Below are 18,734 nucleotides of genomic sequence, written 5' to 3'. Positions count from 1 at the left end.
GGCTACTTTCTAAAGTTCTATATTTTCTTATTATACCACATGATAAACATCTTGATTTAAAAAAAAAAAAAAAAATCTCTTGAAGTTCCTCCATACCTTTAATGACAATTAAATCTCAGCAGTCATACATTTTGGTTTGGGACTCATACTTAAAAAAATAAAAAAATTGTCTTTAATGATTTTATGCAGGCCCCACCCTCTATATTACATAATTCTGGCAACAGCTGTATTTAACCCTCATTCTACAGGGTGATCTGCCACAGCCATATCACCCTGTAGCCCAAGACTGGTTTCCCACTGAAGCTAAGCAGGGCTGAGCCTGGTCAGTACCTGGATGGGAGACCTCCAGGGAAAACCAGGTTGCTGCTGGAAGAGGTGTTAGTGAGGCCAGTAGAGGTGCTCACCCTGTGGTCTGTGTGGGTCCTAAAGCCCCACTAAAGTGACGGGGACACTATACTGACAAAGAGCACCGTCCTTCGGATTGGACGTTAAACCGAGGTCCTGACTCTCTGTGGTCATTAAAAATCCCAGGATGTCCTTCGGAAAAAGAGTAGGGGTTTAACCCCGGCATCCTGGCCAAATTTGCCCATTGACCTCTATCCATCATGGCCTCCTAATCATCCCCATATACACTGATAGGCTTCATGGTCTCCTCTCCACCAATGAGCTGGTGTGTGGTGGACTATCTGGCCCAATATGGCTGCCGTCTCATCATTCAGGTGGATGCTGCACATTGGTGGTGGTTGAGGAGATTCCCCCTTCCATATGTAAAGTGCTTTGAGTACCCAGAAAAGTGCTATATAATTTTAACAAATTATTCTGGTCCTATCCATTCATTACCCAACTCCTAGATTGCCCCACCCCTTTTACTGTTGCAGTTTGCCATTATCTATTCAATTCCCTCACTCTGGTCCCACTTATTGCATTACATCTCATCTATCCCAGCACAATTTGTTGTCTAAAGGTTCACTGTTGTTCTACACATTTTCACAGGAGAAATCCAGTCATTTCAATTGGAATTCAATTGGACCTTTTTGGTCACAAAATTTCACTAATGTGACCACAACTTCAAGCCCTTTCATTGCATCACAATGGCTTCACTCCTCATCTTAACTCCTGCTTTATTCCCACAATTTCGCTACCTAACTCTGGCCCACCTCACTCCACTCACCATTCTTCACCTGGTTCCACCCCTTTAACTACCTCACTTAAAGTGATAGTTCACCAAAAATGAAAATTAGCCCATTATTTTTCTCTCCCTGAAGCCATTCTAGGGTATATGACATTCTTCTTTCAGACGAATACAATCAGAGTTATATAAAAAAATGTCCTGGCTCTTCCAAGCTTCATAATGGCAATAGATGGCTGTATGTCGTTGGAAGTCCATAAAAGCGCATGATTAATGATCTATTGAGCTAGTTATTTTAGTCGATAAAGTTTTAAATATGGATATTTTTCTTACACGAACGCATCGCTTCACTTCAGAAGGCCTTTATTAACCCCCGGAGAGTCGTTTCGAGCACTTTAATAATGAATAGATGTGCTTTGATGGACTTCCTAAGACATACAGCCATCCACTGCGTACACAACGTCACTGGTAGTTCCTATAGTGCTGGTTTAGATTAGTTCCTCCAAAAGGAGTTCCTAGAACTAAAATCACTCCTTATTCCTGCGGTGCGAACACGCCAAAATACGGGTACTTCCGCAAATAGTTCTAAGAACTATGAAAAAGTTCCTCTGTTGCTAAAGCCCCTTTAGTGTTTTGATATATCTCACTCTATGACTGGCCCTGCCCTTTTAAATATCCACTTATTTGTTTGTCAGTGTGTGGTCGCACCTCTGTGTTCTGTAGTTACCTCACTCTGCTTCCTTTTCTTAGTGAAGATGTATCGAATCAAAGTCTCCTGAAGCACCTCCTGTTTGACCAGGAAATGCCACAGGCGGCGAGCAGGGAAGGAGAGATGGTGCTTTGACCTAAAAAAAAAAAAAAAAAGCATGAACATTTGTTCACACATTTGCATAATTATTTAAATATTCTGTAATTCTTTGGTGTAATTGAGCGATTTGGCGCAAGTACTCACTTGAACGGTGTGTTCTCTGGCTCTAGCATGGCTTTGTGTCGAAGTATAGCTGGCCCGCCGCCTGCACTCAGGTCCGTCGGGTAGGTGTTGATGTAGTTTGGTGGAGGGCCGTCAAATTTGCTAATCTTATCCAGAAGAATCTGTTCCCAGTTTTCCAGGGTCTTCAGCACAGCATTGGCCAGCGGAGATGTCACTGGCAACTCTAAGACAACACAAGGGAGGCGCAGGAAATAGAAGTTAATGATTTAATTTACTTTCTGCCAGTTTGCATGTTAGTAAGAGTACGTTTCTACTACTCCAGTACCTGTAAAGTCCAGTCCTGTCAGGGGCAGGAACGTCTTGACATTGTTAAGGGCAAGTTTGACCATCACTAAGCGGATCAGAGACCAACTGCAAAAACACAAACAAACAATCATCTTTCAGTCAACAAACTGACAGGATATACACATCCTGAGCAGTGTCTTTAGCAGTGCTAATTTTCATGAATGAATGCAATTAATTTAGTCATTAACACATATTGTCATATTTCATTAATTTCTTTAGCCACTGTTTATCCGTGTGTTTTGTTCATTCATTTCAGTTTACAAAATGCATCACAGTGTTTAATTTAGTTTTACTTCTCCCTGTTACAGCCCTGCTTAACTCTCAGTTTGATGTGTTATAATCTCACCTGTAGGAGTTTGGATCAGAGTGTTCTGTCATCTGTGTGTCAGAGAGGAAGGCATCATCATCATCCTCATCGTCACTAGCACCGCTCTCATCTGAATCGTACAGCGCCCCGCTGTCAGAGAGAGGAAGGAAAGGCTGGAGGAAACACACAAAGAAAGCAATGAGACACTCTGACACATGCTTTCTAGATTCATAAACTGAATAAATACTAAAAAAAGAGATTTGCATCAGTGTAAATAATTAGTTGTCGTGGTCTCACTTTAGCCACAAAGTAATCCCACATGCTGAGCTCAGGTGGGATGAACTTCTCCTTATAGGTGGGCCGCTCTACAGGGACAGGAGGAGGTGTGGCTGGAGTCTCTTTAACGGGACGTCCAGGAACAAGCATGCGCATGTTAAACCTGCGTCGCTGTCGGTCCACGTCCTCAGCAGGAGGGGTCGGTGGAGGGACTGCTGAAGGACAGAGAAAAACAGAGAGTGAGAGGGCCATTCACTACCTACAGAATATAGCATGAAAAGGAGAAAGAGGTATGTTTGGAATGGCATACAACCTACTACTTCAGAAAGAAAGTAGCATGCAGTGTGTGTACTGTTCACAGTATGCACAGAATACCCGGATAACCTACTATATGCCCAAATGTGCAATACAACAGTACACAGAGAACAGAATACTGAATCTCACATAAAAATTCTGTCATAATTTACTCTACCTCAAGTTGTTTCAAACCTGTATGAATTTCTTTCTTCTGCTTAACACAAAAGAAGATATTTTATAGAATGTCGGTTACCAAACATTTGATGTACCCCATTGACTTCTATAATAGGAAATAAAACTACTATGGAAGTCAATGGGGTACATCAACTGTTTGGTTACCAACATTCTTCAAAATATCTTCTTTTGTGTTCAGTAGAAGAAGAAAAATCATGAAACAACTTGAGGTATTAGTAAATTATATACAAGTGAACTATTCCTTTAATGCAATGCACTCAAATTGACCTTCTGGGGAATTTGAAGCAATATCTACAGCAATTTTTAACTGCAATCTCTATCTTGACAAAATTTGATTAAAAAAATGCCAAATAATATAATTTTATTCCCAAGATGCCAGGGACTCACTGCTAGAGAGGTAAAAAAAAAAAAAAAAAAAAAAGTCAGGGTAATAGGCTAATGCACTCAATTTGAAATTGAAAACTGAAAGAGAAGACAGAGAAACTGAAGAATCCTATCTGAACACACACTGATTCTAAAATGAGAGCAGATGGTCATGATTAAACACATCTACTGTGGTTCATTACAGATGTTAGTCTTCACAGTAGGTCGTGCAGCTGGTTCATGGGTAATAAAGCTGAGAGGGTCCCTGTGATCTGACGGAGAGTACGAAGTGATATCAAACTGCTCACACACATACACACAACACAGCACACGATCAAGAAAACAAACCTTCCCTGTTATCCCGTTTCACTTCATCAAGTACAAATAAATATAACTAACACAATAACATATTTGATACTTTCAAATCGTACTTCTTTTAATGAAATACTGCAGTATTTATTATAAATGAATAATCCAAGCACATCCTTTTTTTAAATTCTTGTGCCCTTGTAATCTTTAAATCAAAATAACTTCCACTCACTCTTGCAATGACATCTCTTTGTCTCATCTCTTCATGTTTACAGGCACAAGGGCAGGACAACCTGTCACTCACATCATGAGATCACAGCAATGGCAAACCACAATGATCCAACAATCCAATCAATTCCCAATGGACAAAATCAAGTCCCGCCCAACAATTTTTCTTGTTCGAGAAGCTGTTTCACATACGTCACAATAGGGAAGAAAAGACTATGGTAGCTTTCAGCTTTACATGCCGACTAAAAGTACACTGTATGTTAAATACACATAACACAGAAACGGCTTTGAAAGAACTGCTGGCGAGTCACTGAGTTTTTTAATCTTTTATGATTGATTTGTTTATTTGTGGAATACACTATACTGGCATAAGTATTGGGACACCCCTCCAAATCATTGAATTCAGGTGTTCCAATCACTTCCATGGACCCAGTTGTATAAAATCAAGCACCTAGGCATGCAGACTACTACTACAAGCTTTTGGGAAAGAATGGGTCGCTCTCGGGAGCTCAGTGAATTCAAACGTGGTGCCGTGATAGGTTGCCAGCTGTGCAAGTCCATTCGTGAAATTTCCTCACTACTAAACATTCCACTGTTAGTGGTATTATAACAAAGTGGAAGCAATTGGGAACAACAGAAACTCACAGAGCGGGGTCAGCGCATGCTGACACTTTCTGCAGAGTCAATAGCTACAGACCTCCAAACTTCGTGTGGCCTCAGATTAGCTCAAGAACAGTGCATAGAGAGCTTCATGGAATGGGTTTCCACGGCCGAGCAGCTGCAACCTAGCCTTACATCACCAAGTGCAATGCAAAGCGTCGGATGCAGTGGTGTAAAGTATGCCGCCACTGGAGTCTAGATCAGTGGAGACGTGTTCTCGGGAGTCACAAATCACGGCTGTCTGGCAATCTGCAGACGAGTCTGGGTTTGGTGGTTGCCAGGAGAACGGTACTTGCCTGACTGCATTGCGCCAAGTGTAAAGTTTGGTGGAGGGGGGATTATGGTGTGGGGATGCTTCAGCATATCAAGAAATTTTGGACAATTTCATGCTCTCAACTTTGTGGGAACAGTTTGGGGATGGCCTCTTCCTGTTCCAACATGACTGCGCACCAGTGCACAAAGCAAGGCCCATAAAGACATGGATGAGCGAGTTTGGTGTGGAGAAAGTTGCCTGGCCTGAACAGAGTCCTGACCTCAACCCGATAGAACACCTTTGGGATGAATTAGAGCAGAGACTGCGAGCCAGGCCTTCTTGTTCAACATCAGTGACTGACCTCACAAATGCGCTTCTAGAAGAATGGTTAAAATTTCCCATAAACACACTCCTAAACATTCCGGAAAGCCTTCCCAGAAGAGTTGAAGCTGTTATAGCAGCAAAGGGTGGACCAACTGCATATTAAACACTACAGATTAAGAATGGGATGTCATCAAAGTTCATGTGCATGTAAAGTTCAGACATTCCAAAACTTTTGGCAACATAGTGTATGTTTATGTTCAAAAATCTATTTGGTGGAACCGAACACATGATGACAATAATTTGATTATTGTCCAAAAAAAAATTTGGATTTTTAAAAGTGAAAAACTGAAAAAGAACCAGTTTAGTCCCTAATAGTGATTAAAGGGACACTCCACCCATTTGCATTAAGCTTTGCATTGTTAGAAACCCAGTCATACTATTGAATGGTCGTGCAACACTCTCTCATTTTCCCCTGAGACGGGAGAAATCCGTTATTTACCTTTTACACTTCCTCCTACAATGACGCAAAAATCGTCATTTTGCGTCATTGTAGGAGGAAGTGTAAGAGGGGGGGATTTCTGTTGAGACTACAAGCACTAGTTCCTCATCTTTCCCAGGGGGCGGGACCCGCTCACGCTACAGACCTATTACAGATCAGTGGGTGGGACTTTACTCTCTGAAACTGAAAGCAATATCCTCCATCTTGTTTGAAGCTAAGCTAACAGGCGCTGTGGAGACAGATGTACAGTTATGACAATAGTGGAGGAGAGTGCTCAATATGATATAGAAGAAGAGGATTTCGGAAGTCTGATGCTTGAATCAGGTGTTTGTGGCTACCTTTACAAGCCGCATTATAGCGAAGAGCAGCCGAGGCAGAAGACCTGCCTGCCGCGGACGAGGAGCCCGGACTGGCTCGAGTTAGGGCGGACTGGTGGCGCCGGTGATCTCACTATGCAACTCATAGACTGTAAGATGCAACTACGAACACAGAGATAGAGTCCGTCTGCGGCAAAGAATTTCAACGATGACAATTTCTCCTGGACGAAATCTCTGAATCAGACGAGGACACGGACGTTTGTGTTGAGAACTATCCTAGTTTCGCACCGCATATGTTCTGACTGAACATCCAGGTACCATGCAATAATTCACCTTTTCGAAAGAAATACAAACGAGGAGTAATGAGTTCGCCAACTAACTAGACATTTTGTGTGAATGTGAAATGAATTTCAAGCTCTGGTGGTAGCTAGCCTTGTAGACGGAAGAGTGATTTCTCTTATAGGCAGATATGCGCTTTCTGGATTAGTGGGAGTGGCTTGCGGAGCTGTGCAATGTGGTGCATTGTGGGAGTTGTTGTCTTTCATACAAATGCGTCCTGAAGTTATTTTTTGTCTTTCCTCGGTCACGAAGGCACCAAATTCAAAATTTATTTTACATTTCGACTACATATATGACCCACTTTAAATAAAAAACAATGTTCAAATGGGTGGAATGCCCCTTTAAGATTGTGGGGTTTCATTTCACTTTGTATTATCATTGATGAGGAGGGGGATGTAACAAACCAAAGACAGAAACACACATAACTAAAAGCTTTCATTTTCAAACAGAGTTTTGAAATGCTGCTTACAGTATACATGAAGTCTAGTATCTCATCTCTTCAGGTCTCTGGTGTATAAAGACCCTCTCTATCTCTGTATTTATGCATCTTCTTTTGAGCTGAAAGGCATTTCATTAGCATTTAAAGCACATTTTGATTCTGACAGTGTGGAATGTTTATCTCAAATGTAAAGGAGGACACATCTGAAGAGAAGAATCGCCTCATAACATCATCCTTCAGAAGTCGTGTTCAAAGAGAAATTCCAGCAGTAAGAGTCTGTGAGTGTGAGTGGGGGTTTATTTTGGAACAGAGCTGATATGAAAAAACAGACAGATTATATTTACTGTGTTGATGATCAAAGGATCTGCTCTTTGAGCACTGCCAGAGAACACCTTGACAAAATGCCACGAGCTGACAAGTATGAAAACAAAACCCTTAAATCACTGTTTTTTTTGTATTATTTTTTTGTTTGTTTTATGAATGTGGTCCGTTATTGTGACACCTAAGGCACTTTCAAGTCAAGTTTAGAAATGCTAGATTTTGGAAATAACGACAACCAAAGGGACCATTTTCATCACTTTATAACATTTTCCATGAAATTTATTTAAAAGTTAGCCACTAAAATGTTAATTCCAGCAAAAAAAATAATAATCATTTAGATATTCCTTTTTCTTACTTTCTGGCCATTATAATTAAATAGTCGTTAATAGTGTAGCCTTAAGAGCTCTACATGTAAATGACATCTATTATGATTGGCTAACCTCTTTGTATGTGAAATGACAACGCCCTCACCAAGTTGCTCAATAGCCATTCTATGTTAATGTGGACGATCCTACTTAAATGTGCTCATGGTTGTGATGGTGTAAACCATGACGAATACCGAACAAACCATTTTTTGCAGCTTAATTTCAGTAGTCTGGATGGACTGGGGGAAAGCTTACAGTTATAACAGCAATAACATGTCTACCAGTGTTGTTATTGTTAACTAAAAATAAATTTGATTAAAAAAAATAGATAAAATTGAAATAAAAATCAATCAAAGCTATAGAAATAAATGAAATTACTACGTTTTTAAACTAAAACGAAAATTGAAAATATAAAAATAAAAGTGAAGCACAAAAAAGGCATAATGAGTCATGCAAGCATGGCTAGGAATATCAGACCAATTGCAACGAGTAATTAAAGACAGTTTTTTGATTAGGAAAAACGGCTTTAATTGCTTATCTCTTTCAGCCAATGGGTGGGTTGTTACCAAATTTCTGTTGTGTGGTTAGTGCAAGGTGACAATGACAAAGTTTGGTGTCAATATGTCAAAGCATTGCAAGGTTACAGCCTCAGAAACAGCTTGGCATTGTGCCATCAATTTCGTTAATTCAAGAACAGTTTGATCAATCAAAAATCAGTTAATAATTTTAATACATTTTTGTAGACATGGCCTCACAATGATCTGAGCTGATTTTTGTAAAAATCAGACCAATGGTCTAGCAGCAGTCTGAAAAAATAGGTTTTTAAGAAAATTAAAAATGATTATGGCATAAATGATATCATTGTTCTCAGTATGACTCAAGGAATCTATAAACTCCAGTTTCATTAAAGGTGCTGTATGTAACTTTTTCACTCTACTAAAGCATAAAAATACCATATGTTTGCAGATATTTAGGCTTGCTACGATAGTCGGTGTTGACCGTGTTACCGGTGTTCAGAAGCAACACCGCTTACATCACTTGGCACCACCACCCCCCACCGTCAATTTGCTTCTTTTTTTTTTCATTTAGTTCAGTTAGAGAACAGACGCTACAATTAAAAAACTTAACGTTCCTGCTTAATAAATCGTGAGCTGAACGAGTCGCAGCACAGATCAGCAGCAGGAGTCAGATTTCATTTATCACGAGGAACTGACTGATAAGGAGGAGGAATATTTGGTGTCAAAGTGAAATGTAAAAGCGCCTATTTAAGCGAATTTGTCATTGTACTGTATTGTTGTTGCGTTTTTCATTAAGAATAATAGGCAAAGGAACTCACCATTCAAGCAATTTGCCCCCGAAATGGCGCCAATTTGAAAGCGAAACTAAAATGCGCACGGCCGCACGGGCATTCATAACGGTGTGTGTCCACGGGTGCGGAGCGAGCAGAACAGAGCGAGCGTTTTCAGTTCATTCCTATACATAGTAATATGAATATTATTTGAATATTAATTGAAAACGCTCGCTCTGCTCCGCACCATTATGAATACCTGTGCGGAGGTGCGCATTTTAATTTCGCTTTCAAATTAGCGATTTAAAATCCCCTGCTTATTACTGGTGTTGTCACACGTCGATTAACCGGTGGGAAAATATCCTCACCGTCACATGCCTACAGATATTTAGGAAACATGCTGAGTTAACATTATAATTTCTCTGAAAAACACTTCTACAGCCAGTTATTTTACTTTGAAATGTGCGTTCTGTCTTGGTGATCTCGCCCACTGCCAGTTCACCCAATAGTATTTCGACACCCCGGGATGCCAGCTCGCAGGAAACACTGCGTACTGCAGCCAGCAAACAAACTGGGTCAGAGATTGCAGATTCTACCCAACCTAAAAAGCCTCGGTATTCATCTAAAAATCTCGATGAACGAGAGCATATTAAAATGCGGATAAATCAACTCATCAACTTAATCGTGAGTCTCCTCGACTTTCATTGTCAATTGCGCTTGTTCCTGTTGCGTGTCCTCAAACTGGCAACCCGCGTGAGCATCGAGTCTGAGGAGGAGGGGGCGGGGAATCAACGATCTCCGATATTTAGAGTTTGGATTGCAGTACCTAATTCGGCCACTAACTGTAATTCTTACAGACTGCACCTTTAAAACAGACAAAATTTTCAAAAGCTATTAACATTTTTGTAAATGTAATTTTTCAATTGTCATTTTTGAACACAAGGTGACACTTAATCAAAACGTTTCGAGTACTTTTTTATGCTCAAACAGCAACATTACAGACTAACTAAAAGCATAATAGGACCCCTTAAAAGTAAATATCAAAGACATCCATAAACCTCAAACTTATCACAGTCGACGGCGCGTTCATCAATCAAATCTTAATGAACCGACAGGAGCTTTTACACAGACAAGCATTTGAGTCATGCCCAGACCACACAATATTCAGCTCTGATGGAAGACAAGAGACTGAATCTGAAACCTTCACATGACACCTCATTTCTCAATCTCTGTAAATTAACGAAACACATGAAAACACAGCACACACACACACACACACGAGACATGCTTGTGTGCAGCACAGAGCGGTTGTTTCGCATTGTATGACGTGAAAGACAACTAGCTGCCCAGTCCGGTTCACACAGCAGGGGTTTGTAGAGAATGCTTTTGTGAGTATGAGCTACAGGTATGAGTTCAGTGACAGAATGCGGTTGTCACTTCTGTAAATAACTAAAGTGTGTGTGAATGCAACCATAAGTAGAAGACTCAAATACAATACTCACAACCATATTCTATTGATGTCTGAACATAGTATCTGTAAAAAAAATTATTTCAGTGCATTACTATTAGGAAGAGCACAGAAAATCCTGTTTTCCATGCGTAATCAGTTTGGTTCCTCTATTAAGGTCTCATCAGTTCAGACTGGGAAAGAACAGAACAAACTCTTTGAATGTTGACCTCAGACAGCTGGTGTGCACCTGAGCCTGAGGCACTCACCATATCCCTACACACACACACACACGTCCACATCTAGACTGGAGTTTAAAACAGGCTAAAAGGCTAAACAGTGAGACAGGTTGAGGGAGACAGTGTGTGTACCTGATTTATTGTCAGACTGGAGCTCTGCCTGCCTGTTTGACTCCACATTGGCTGTGATGGTCACACAAACACATACACACACACACACACACACACACACACACACACACACACACACACACACGAGATGATGAGATGAAAATGACACAAAAAAAGCAGAATATGCACACAAACACAAAAAGGCTGGATGAAAACACACACATAACAAACTAAATATAATAAAGTAACAAATAATGAAATATAATATATGAGAAAAAACAAACATCACCACAATCACACATAGCACCTCTCCACACACTAACAGGCTGACACACACGTCAGATTGGTACACATATTGGTAACATTTTAAAATAAGCTCCCATCAGTTAATGCATTAAAGGGTTAGTTCACCCTAAAATGTGTTGTCCTAATGCAGTATTTCCTTCTTTCTTTTTCGAACCACAAAAAAAAAAAAAAAAAAAAAAAAAACGAGCGAAATACCGGAGTGAACATGGCTGTGAACGACTTTTGCAGATTATGTGAAGTAAATCTACGCATCCACGGTACAATCAGCGTCTACGTCACGGCTCTCAGCCCGCCCTCTGTTCGTTGATTGGCCGGCTGTTTTCAGGCCGGAGGAAAACGGAAAGCTATTACGCTGTCTCAGACTGAGTACAGAAGCGAAATGAAATTGAGCGGAAGTAAGAAGTCTGACGTAGTCAGGCTAGGTGAATGATAGGGTTTGATGAAAAACAAACTTAAATTGAATGTATTTAACAAAAATCCTGATCTTGGCTGTTGGTCTTCTGTGCTCGACTGCACATTCATGTAATGAGACTATTAGAGCTGCAGTTCTTACTCACCCAGAAAAAGCACACAAGTTGTTGAGAAATCAAGACAAATAAAAACGCGACATGAAATGCAATCCATGTACTACTATCTTCTCTGAGGTGAATACATCTGTCGTGTTCGTCGCAGCAAGAAGTAATCGTGTTCACAATTGTCATTCTGACTGTCATCTGACAACCGTTGTTCGAGTGAAGAAAGTACAGATACTTTTGTGATTTCTAGGCATTGTATTTTACGTTGCATTTTTATTCATCTTTATTTGCAAGTTGGGCATGAATTGTGGCACTAATAGTCTCATGAACGTGCACAGAAGACCAACGGCCAAGGTCAGGATTTTCGTTAAAAAAAATACATACAATTTTACAGCAAACACTTGGAATATATAACGTGTCACGTTTTTTCCCCTCCCATTATATGGACAACCGCGTGAACTATTCCTATTCCTATTTCACAGTGAACTATTCCTTTAACTTACAATAACTAACAATGGGCAATATATTTGTTACTGTATTTAGTAATCTTTCTTAACGTTAGTTCATAAAAATACAACTGTTCATTGTTAGGTCATGTTAGTTCAGGTCCATTAAAAAATATTAACAGACAATATTAACTTTTGATTTTAATAATGTATAAGTAAACGTTAAAATTAACATGAGCTAAGATAAATAAATGCTTTAGAAGTAGTTTTCATTGTTAGTTCATGTTAACTAATGTAGTTAACTAATGTTTACAAACGGAAACTTGTTGTAAAATGTTACCAATCAATTATTCACTGGATTTTCATGTGCCGATTTATAAAAACTGGAACTGCATCATTCACATCTCATTTCCTGTTCGTGTGTGGATGAAGTTCCTCTGAGCTCTTACTCACAGCTCTCTGGCTGTGCTGTTTCCACGGTGAAGCTACCGTGGTTACCAGCATCAGTCTGAGGCGTAGTTTGGTGGACGGTCAGGGTAGGGGGATCAGAATCTGTGACCTTTACAACCTCTGACCCCTCGGACCCTGCTGCCTTGAGAGCAGCTGACAAGGGAGGAAATCTTATTATCAACTGGAGGACCCAGAGATAATTAAAAAAAATAATACAACAGTGCATGTCTGAACATACATTTTTTTAAACTCTAACAAAAAAATATTTTAAAATGCCACTAAACTTCTGACAAAAGCTGTATGTTAAATACCTATTGTGGACTTTTCTTACAGATGTGACGGGACACCACATCACCAAACACCTCTGGCAGGGGCAGAAAACTCACCTGGAGTTATTTCAGGTGGCCGCTTGGGTTTGACGATGAGTTTGGCTCCGCCCCCAAACACGGCAGCCCACATGCGGTTATTGAGGGGGTGAGCGGCCAGCCGGAAGAGCTCGTTTCCAGAGTGTGTGCCGAGACCATGAATCAGCAGACTGAGATACACGGCCACCACAGCCTCACATAACATGACGTTCAGATGCACGTGATCATCACCCTGAGCACACGCCAACAGACTGATCAGAGACGACACACCTGGGAAAGAGAAAACATACACATTGAGTGTCTAGTCACCCATCCGTCTATATATATATATATATATATATATATATATATATATATATATATGTATATATGTATATATATATATATATATATATGTATATATGTATGTATGTATGTATGTATGTATGTATGTATGTATGTAACTTTAATTCCAAAATAAACTAAACGAAAGTAAAGCGGCAGCCCCTCATGGACGACTGCTGCACAAACATAAACAAAACACAATGTAAAGTCCAGACCTGGTCCACTCATCCAATCCATCCATCCATCCTTTTTCTAACTATTCATTTTCTCCTCCACCTTTAAGTTCATCCATCTATTCATCGATCCAACATTATCTCCTCTATCTATCTTTTCATCCATCGATCTCTATATCAATCTGTCCATCCATCCAATCTCTCCACCATCTATCTGACCATTCATCCATCCAACCTCTCTTCCATCCATCCATGTTTTATCCAACCATTCTCTCTCTCTCTCTCTATATATATATATGTGTGTCTGTGTCATCTATCATCCATTCATTCATCAATTTGTCCCTCCATCTGTCTATCTGCTTACCCATCTAATATCTCCATCTTACCATTCATTTATCCACCATGTATCTGACTATCCATTTTTCCATCTATACACTTATTTATTATTATACTTTAACGTCCATAACGTGAAATAGGATATTTAGTGGTTAAAAATATAATATCCTATAATAAAAAATAAAAAAAAACACATTTTGATTTAATCAAAAGGTGGGCATTGTCTACCAACATAGAATCAGATCTGGATAACAGTTTGCATTGTGCCAATATTATTGGTTAATATTACCACCAGTCTGAACACCAGGGACTTTATTAAGAAAGTAAATAGGGTAAGTATCTTTACAGATGTTACTTTCCTCTCCACATAGAATGACACATCACTAGATAAGGATTCTATTTCTCCATATGTGTTCCATGCAGTGTGATCTGATGTTTGTTACCTGGCCACTGTGCAGGGGCAGAGGTGGGTGTTGCATGTTCCTCGATGCTCTCGGTGCGAAGTCTACGCCTGTCGCTCAGTAACAGCCCCTGATACACCATCCCAGTATACTGATTGGCCTCTGACTGGCTGCTGAATACACACACATCAGCAGAAGGGCATGAGTCAGTAACAGTGTGTGTAAGAGTTAACGGAATGGAACGCTGTTTATAGTAGTCAGACAATCAAAGCTGGTACAACATCTTCACAAGCGTTTTAAGGTGAATAACCAGTGAGTTTATCAGTAGTGTGTTTGTACCTGTAGCTGTGGCTGTCACACAGTGATTGGTAGATACAAGCCGATAGAGAAGCAGCGAGAGTGTGTAAAGCATTTACCTGAAATACACATGCACATATTAGTAGAAGCACACAGAGATTACGTCTACATTTATCCGGATACATTTGAAAAATGCGTTTTAGTTTCAAAACGCTCTCAGTCTACACTAGCATTTTTCCAAAAGTAGCTGAAACATGAAATAAAAGCTTGCTGAGATGATACAGAGAGACCATATGTAATAAGTTTCTCACGCTATTCAATATCCCAGAAGCCTATTTACTTGTGCATCCTAGTCACTCAACTGGTTTAAAAAGCAAACGGCCTGTTTTTCCGCAGGACAGCAATTGCAAGGAAATTTTCTGTCGTAATTATTTGTGCCATTGCTAAATTGCTATTGTTCACTTGTCCTTAATAATGATTGAAACCTATATTAGTTAGGCTAGTTGTTCTTCCTATCTTATATTTTTTTTAAACCATTCCTTGTGTAATTGTTCTTTAGGCTGCTGATTTTGTTCATGGTATTCAGATGCAAATATATGTTTAGCAAAAAGACAGAATAAATATTTTTTATATCTAAATGTTAAATTTTTTCTTTACCTTATTGGAAACGAAACTGAAAATCAATAAGAATTGGAATCAATAAGCAGAATCAGAATCGCTAAAATTCAAACAATACCCAATCTTGCAATCTATGGTTACAATATGTGTCGCATGACAAAAACATGCCTCATGGTTTTTCACCGTCCACACTACAATGCAAAAACGCCATTTTCAAATTGTATCCACTTGAAAGAGTGTCTTTAAATGCTGTTTTTGCGGGATATAAACACGGTCTCAGAGTGGACGGAAGGCCAAAACAGAGAGGAAAAAAAAAAAAAAATTCAAATGTATCCGGATTCATGTAGACGTAGTAACAGTCTTCATACAGTTTCTAATCTGTGTGTTTTTGTGTGTGTCTCACCCGGTCGTCCATTATGTCTGGGTGTGGCGGAGCCTCCATCTGGACAACGGTGTAGAGGATGTCATGTATGTGGTTTCCGAGGTGCAGGACTGGGTTGGCGATGACGGTTTTGGTGGGGGCGATGCTGGCCGACAGCAGGGGCAGAGTGGTGGGGAGGGGGAGCGGCGACTGAAGCTGCTTCACTGTCATTTCCTGAGGATACACAACCAGCCAGTTATATGGGAACACACTCAATCAACCAACCAGTTGCATTAGAGCACAATATAAATCAATCAACATGTTGAGAATGCAAGGACACACTTGTTGTGATTCCTGCAGCAGGAAGAGCAGTTCCATTCTGACAGACGTCACTCCTCCACCCTTGGCCCCATGCAGACTGCAGTAACTGAGGAAGACTCTGAGCAGAGCCTGATTCTTCCTCAGCCAGGCTTTCCTCCGCTCTGCATGCAGCTGCTTGGCTTGCAGACGCCGTCGCTCCATCTGGTGACGTTCATATGCGCCTGCTTCACCACGGATTAGTGAGTCTTCCAGGTCAAGAGATCCATCTCCACCCCATTTCTCCAGCTGACCTCCGGACGCTTTCCCCTCAACCTGACATATAAGAATATCGAAAAACAAATAAGACCAATCTATTGAATACATTTAATAATATTTTGCTGGAAATATACAATTAATCAACATCAAGAATTTTGATGTACTTTAAGCAATTCAGTTTCATAAACACTGTCAATACACTTGCTTCGTGTTCACCTGCATATTTTAATTGCTTCTTGAAGTTAACCTTCAGAAGATAATTTTAACCTCATGATTCATTTGTTTTGAACTGCTTGTTTCAAAGAATCACTCACAATATGATTCATCATTTGGGTTATCAGTGCACAGACTTTTTACCTTGGTATTTTATATTCTTTAAAATGTAAAGATGTATGCATTTAAACATTGCTGATTTTTACTTTATATTGTTACTTTACACATAAATCAATCAATTAATAAATTATTATTCCTTGTGTTCATTTACTGAAAATAAATGAATGTGGAAATTATTATATTGTATAATTTTTTTTTAAAAGCCAATAAAAAACCTGATGAAACGGATCTTTCCTTCCATATTGTGAATTACATCCAAGTGTAATTCACAATATGTCTTAATATGTTCTTAATAATTCACAATATGTCTTAATTCTTTCTTAAGATGGTGACATGGTTCTATGCATCAGTTGTTGATTGGATTTTGAGGTGTAGGCGTTGCACCCAAAGGTAATGGCAGATGAACGCAAGCTTTTAGGGGAGGGGTTTAAATGGTTATTGGTGAAATCCTGCATAGTACGTCACCATTTTTGAAGGAAAGTCTAGTTATGACATTGATTAAACATTAGACACATAAAAAAAAGAAAGGAAACATATGGATGGATAAATTGTTCACAATAAGATCTATAACATGCATTTAGAAAAAAGAAGATATATTTTCATTATAATAAATACTTATAATAAATATAAGTACTAAAAATTAATATGTACTGTACACTGAATTCTGTCAAAGAGCTGAATAGTATTGAGATTGACCACTCTCACGTTCACCACATGCATTGGATTTTGTGAAAGTGAAGAACCATTGTATTCAATTATCAGGCTCAGAGACAATCTCAATATCTCAATGTTGTTCATCTTTAGATTTTTGGTTCATCAAAATCCCAGTAAAGGTTTAATCTGAGATTAAAATTTTGCAAAGAGATGACGAGCACCAACCTTATAGTTGCAGATGTGGTGCACGGCCTCAATCTCTTTCTCAAGCCAGTTGTAGAGCTGAAAACGCAGTTTGCCACCATCCACCTCGTATCCTGTCGCCAGTGTCCGCAGCTCTGTCATGAGAATCTTCAAACAGGCTCGGAACTTGAGCTGTTCGGCGATCACGTCCACCTCCGACTCGGCCTTTGAGTCTTCACGCTGCAGGGCTGCTGATTTGGATGGCTTTTTGGCCTCTTCATCTACCTCTTCTGCCTTTTTCATGGTCAACCCACCATCTTCATCCTCATCATCTTCCTTATTATCTTCCCAGTCCAACTGTAGACTCTCATCCTCTATTTTAACCAATGGTTGACTCCAGTCCAGCCCGGAGTCGGCTCCCCAGGCCTGGCTGGGGATGGCAGGAGCTCCCCAGTCAAGTTCTAAAGCCTTTCCTCCATTCTCCTGTGGTTGGGCGGCACTGATGTTGGCCACAGATGAGCCCTTACTCAGAGAAGATGGTTTCTTAGTGACTTTGGGGATTTTGGATAAGACCTCAAGGGCCAGGAGAGGGCAGCCCACCTTAAAGTGAGCATTAGCGGTGGTGAAGAAGAGCTTTCGCTCTATCAAATTGATTTCGTCTGCACTGTTGCGTTCTGATGTTAGACCAACTGCAGTCACAAACCCCTCAGGTTTGGCGAAGTGCCGGCGAACGATCAGAGGGTGTGCGCGCAAGTAGTTATAGAAACTAAATACGACAGGATTGCATGATTTCACCAGCACATCTGAAAGAAAGAGAAATGGTTCTGTCTCAAATAGTCATTTGCAACATTTTTTTTAGTGTGCTGCTGACAGTCCGACAGTTAGCAAACTAAAGCACAGTATGTTAAACCTGGGTCGCTCCATCTTTAAAATATATCTCCCTTTAAAGCACTGCCTTTGACTAGTTGACCTTCCTACACCATCCCAAATCCGTTATTGAAAAGCTAACATACAGTAAACAGTGTACAGTTAGACTAAAATAGAGGAAGTGTTGTTTGCTTTGATTATTACTCTACATTTTTAAGTACTTATTGGTAGCTATCATATTGTTTTATTAACCCTATAAAGCATACTGTATCATATTTGATATGCAGATTTTAAAGGCCTCTAAATTATAAACATGATCAAAACTTCTACATGCTTTCTGTCATCTGATTGACAATGTATACTTTATTTTGGCAAGTAAAAGGCCTTTTACATAGAAATCATGACTTTTTTGTTAAGAACTCTTTGATTTTTAAGAAGTCACCTGTAAAAATCATGTTAAAATGAGAGTATCAAATATGATACAACAGGCTTTTGAGGAATTTTTATTTGTACATCTTTCAATCATCACTGTATTGCGTTGCATTAT

At 39.7% G+C, this 18,734-nt stretch overlaps 1 protein-coding gene across 9 annotated transcripts in view; it reads right to left on the bottom strand.

Moving 5' to 3' along the window:
* The window catches only part of dmxl2 (Dmx-like 2), a 71,516-nt gene that overhangs the window by 10,985 nt on the left and 41,797 nt on the right, over positions 1-18,734 (bottom strand). For 2 of the 9 annotated variants that reach the window (XM_084408682.1, XM_084408687.1), the window contains exons 24-35: positions 17,363-18,123; positions 15,917-16,207; positions 15,617-15,808; positions 14,638-14,714; positions 14,341-14,471; positions 13,086-13,334; positions 11,004-11,054; positions 3,010-3,203; positions 2,752-2,885; positions 2,386-2,471; positions 2,082-2,283; positions 1,857-1,974 (exon numbers count right to left, since the gene is read on the bottom strand). In XM_084408682.1, coding sequence (XP_084264808.1) covers positions 1,857-1,974; positions 2,082-2,283; positions 2,386-2,471; positions 2,752-2,885; positions 3,010-3,203; positions 11,004-11,054; positions 13,086-13,334; positions 14,341-14,471; positions 14,638-14,714; positions 15,617-15,808; positions 15,917-16,207; positions 17,363-18,123 — 2,486 coding nt within the window. The remainder of the gene's footprint in view (positions 1-1,856; positions 1,975-2,081; positions 2,284-2,385; positions 2,472-2,751; positions 2,886-3,009; positions 3,204-11,003; positions 11,055-13,085; positions 13,335-14,340; positions 14,472-14,637; positions 14,715-15,616; positions 15,809-15,916; positions 16,208-17,362; positions 18,124-18,734) is intronic. The other 7 variants (XM_084408686.1, XM_084408690.1, XM_084408684.1 and 4 more) reach the window with 4 other exon arrangements.

Source organism: Rutilus rutilus (genome assembly GCF_951802725.1).
Source record: "Rutilus rutilus genome assembly, chromosome: 5".
In the NCBI taxonomy this organism is placed as follows: Eukaryota; Metazoa; Chordata; class Actinopteri; order Cypriniformes; family Leuciscidae; genus Rutilus; species Rutilus rutilus.
Note: the sequence above shows the minus strand (reverse complement) of the source record. Positions and strands in the feature narration are given on the sequence as shown.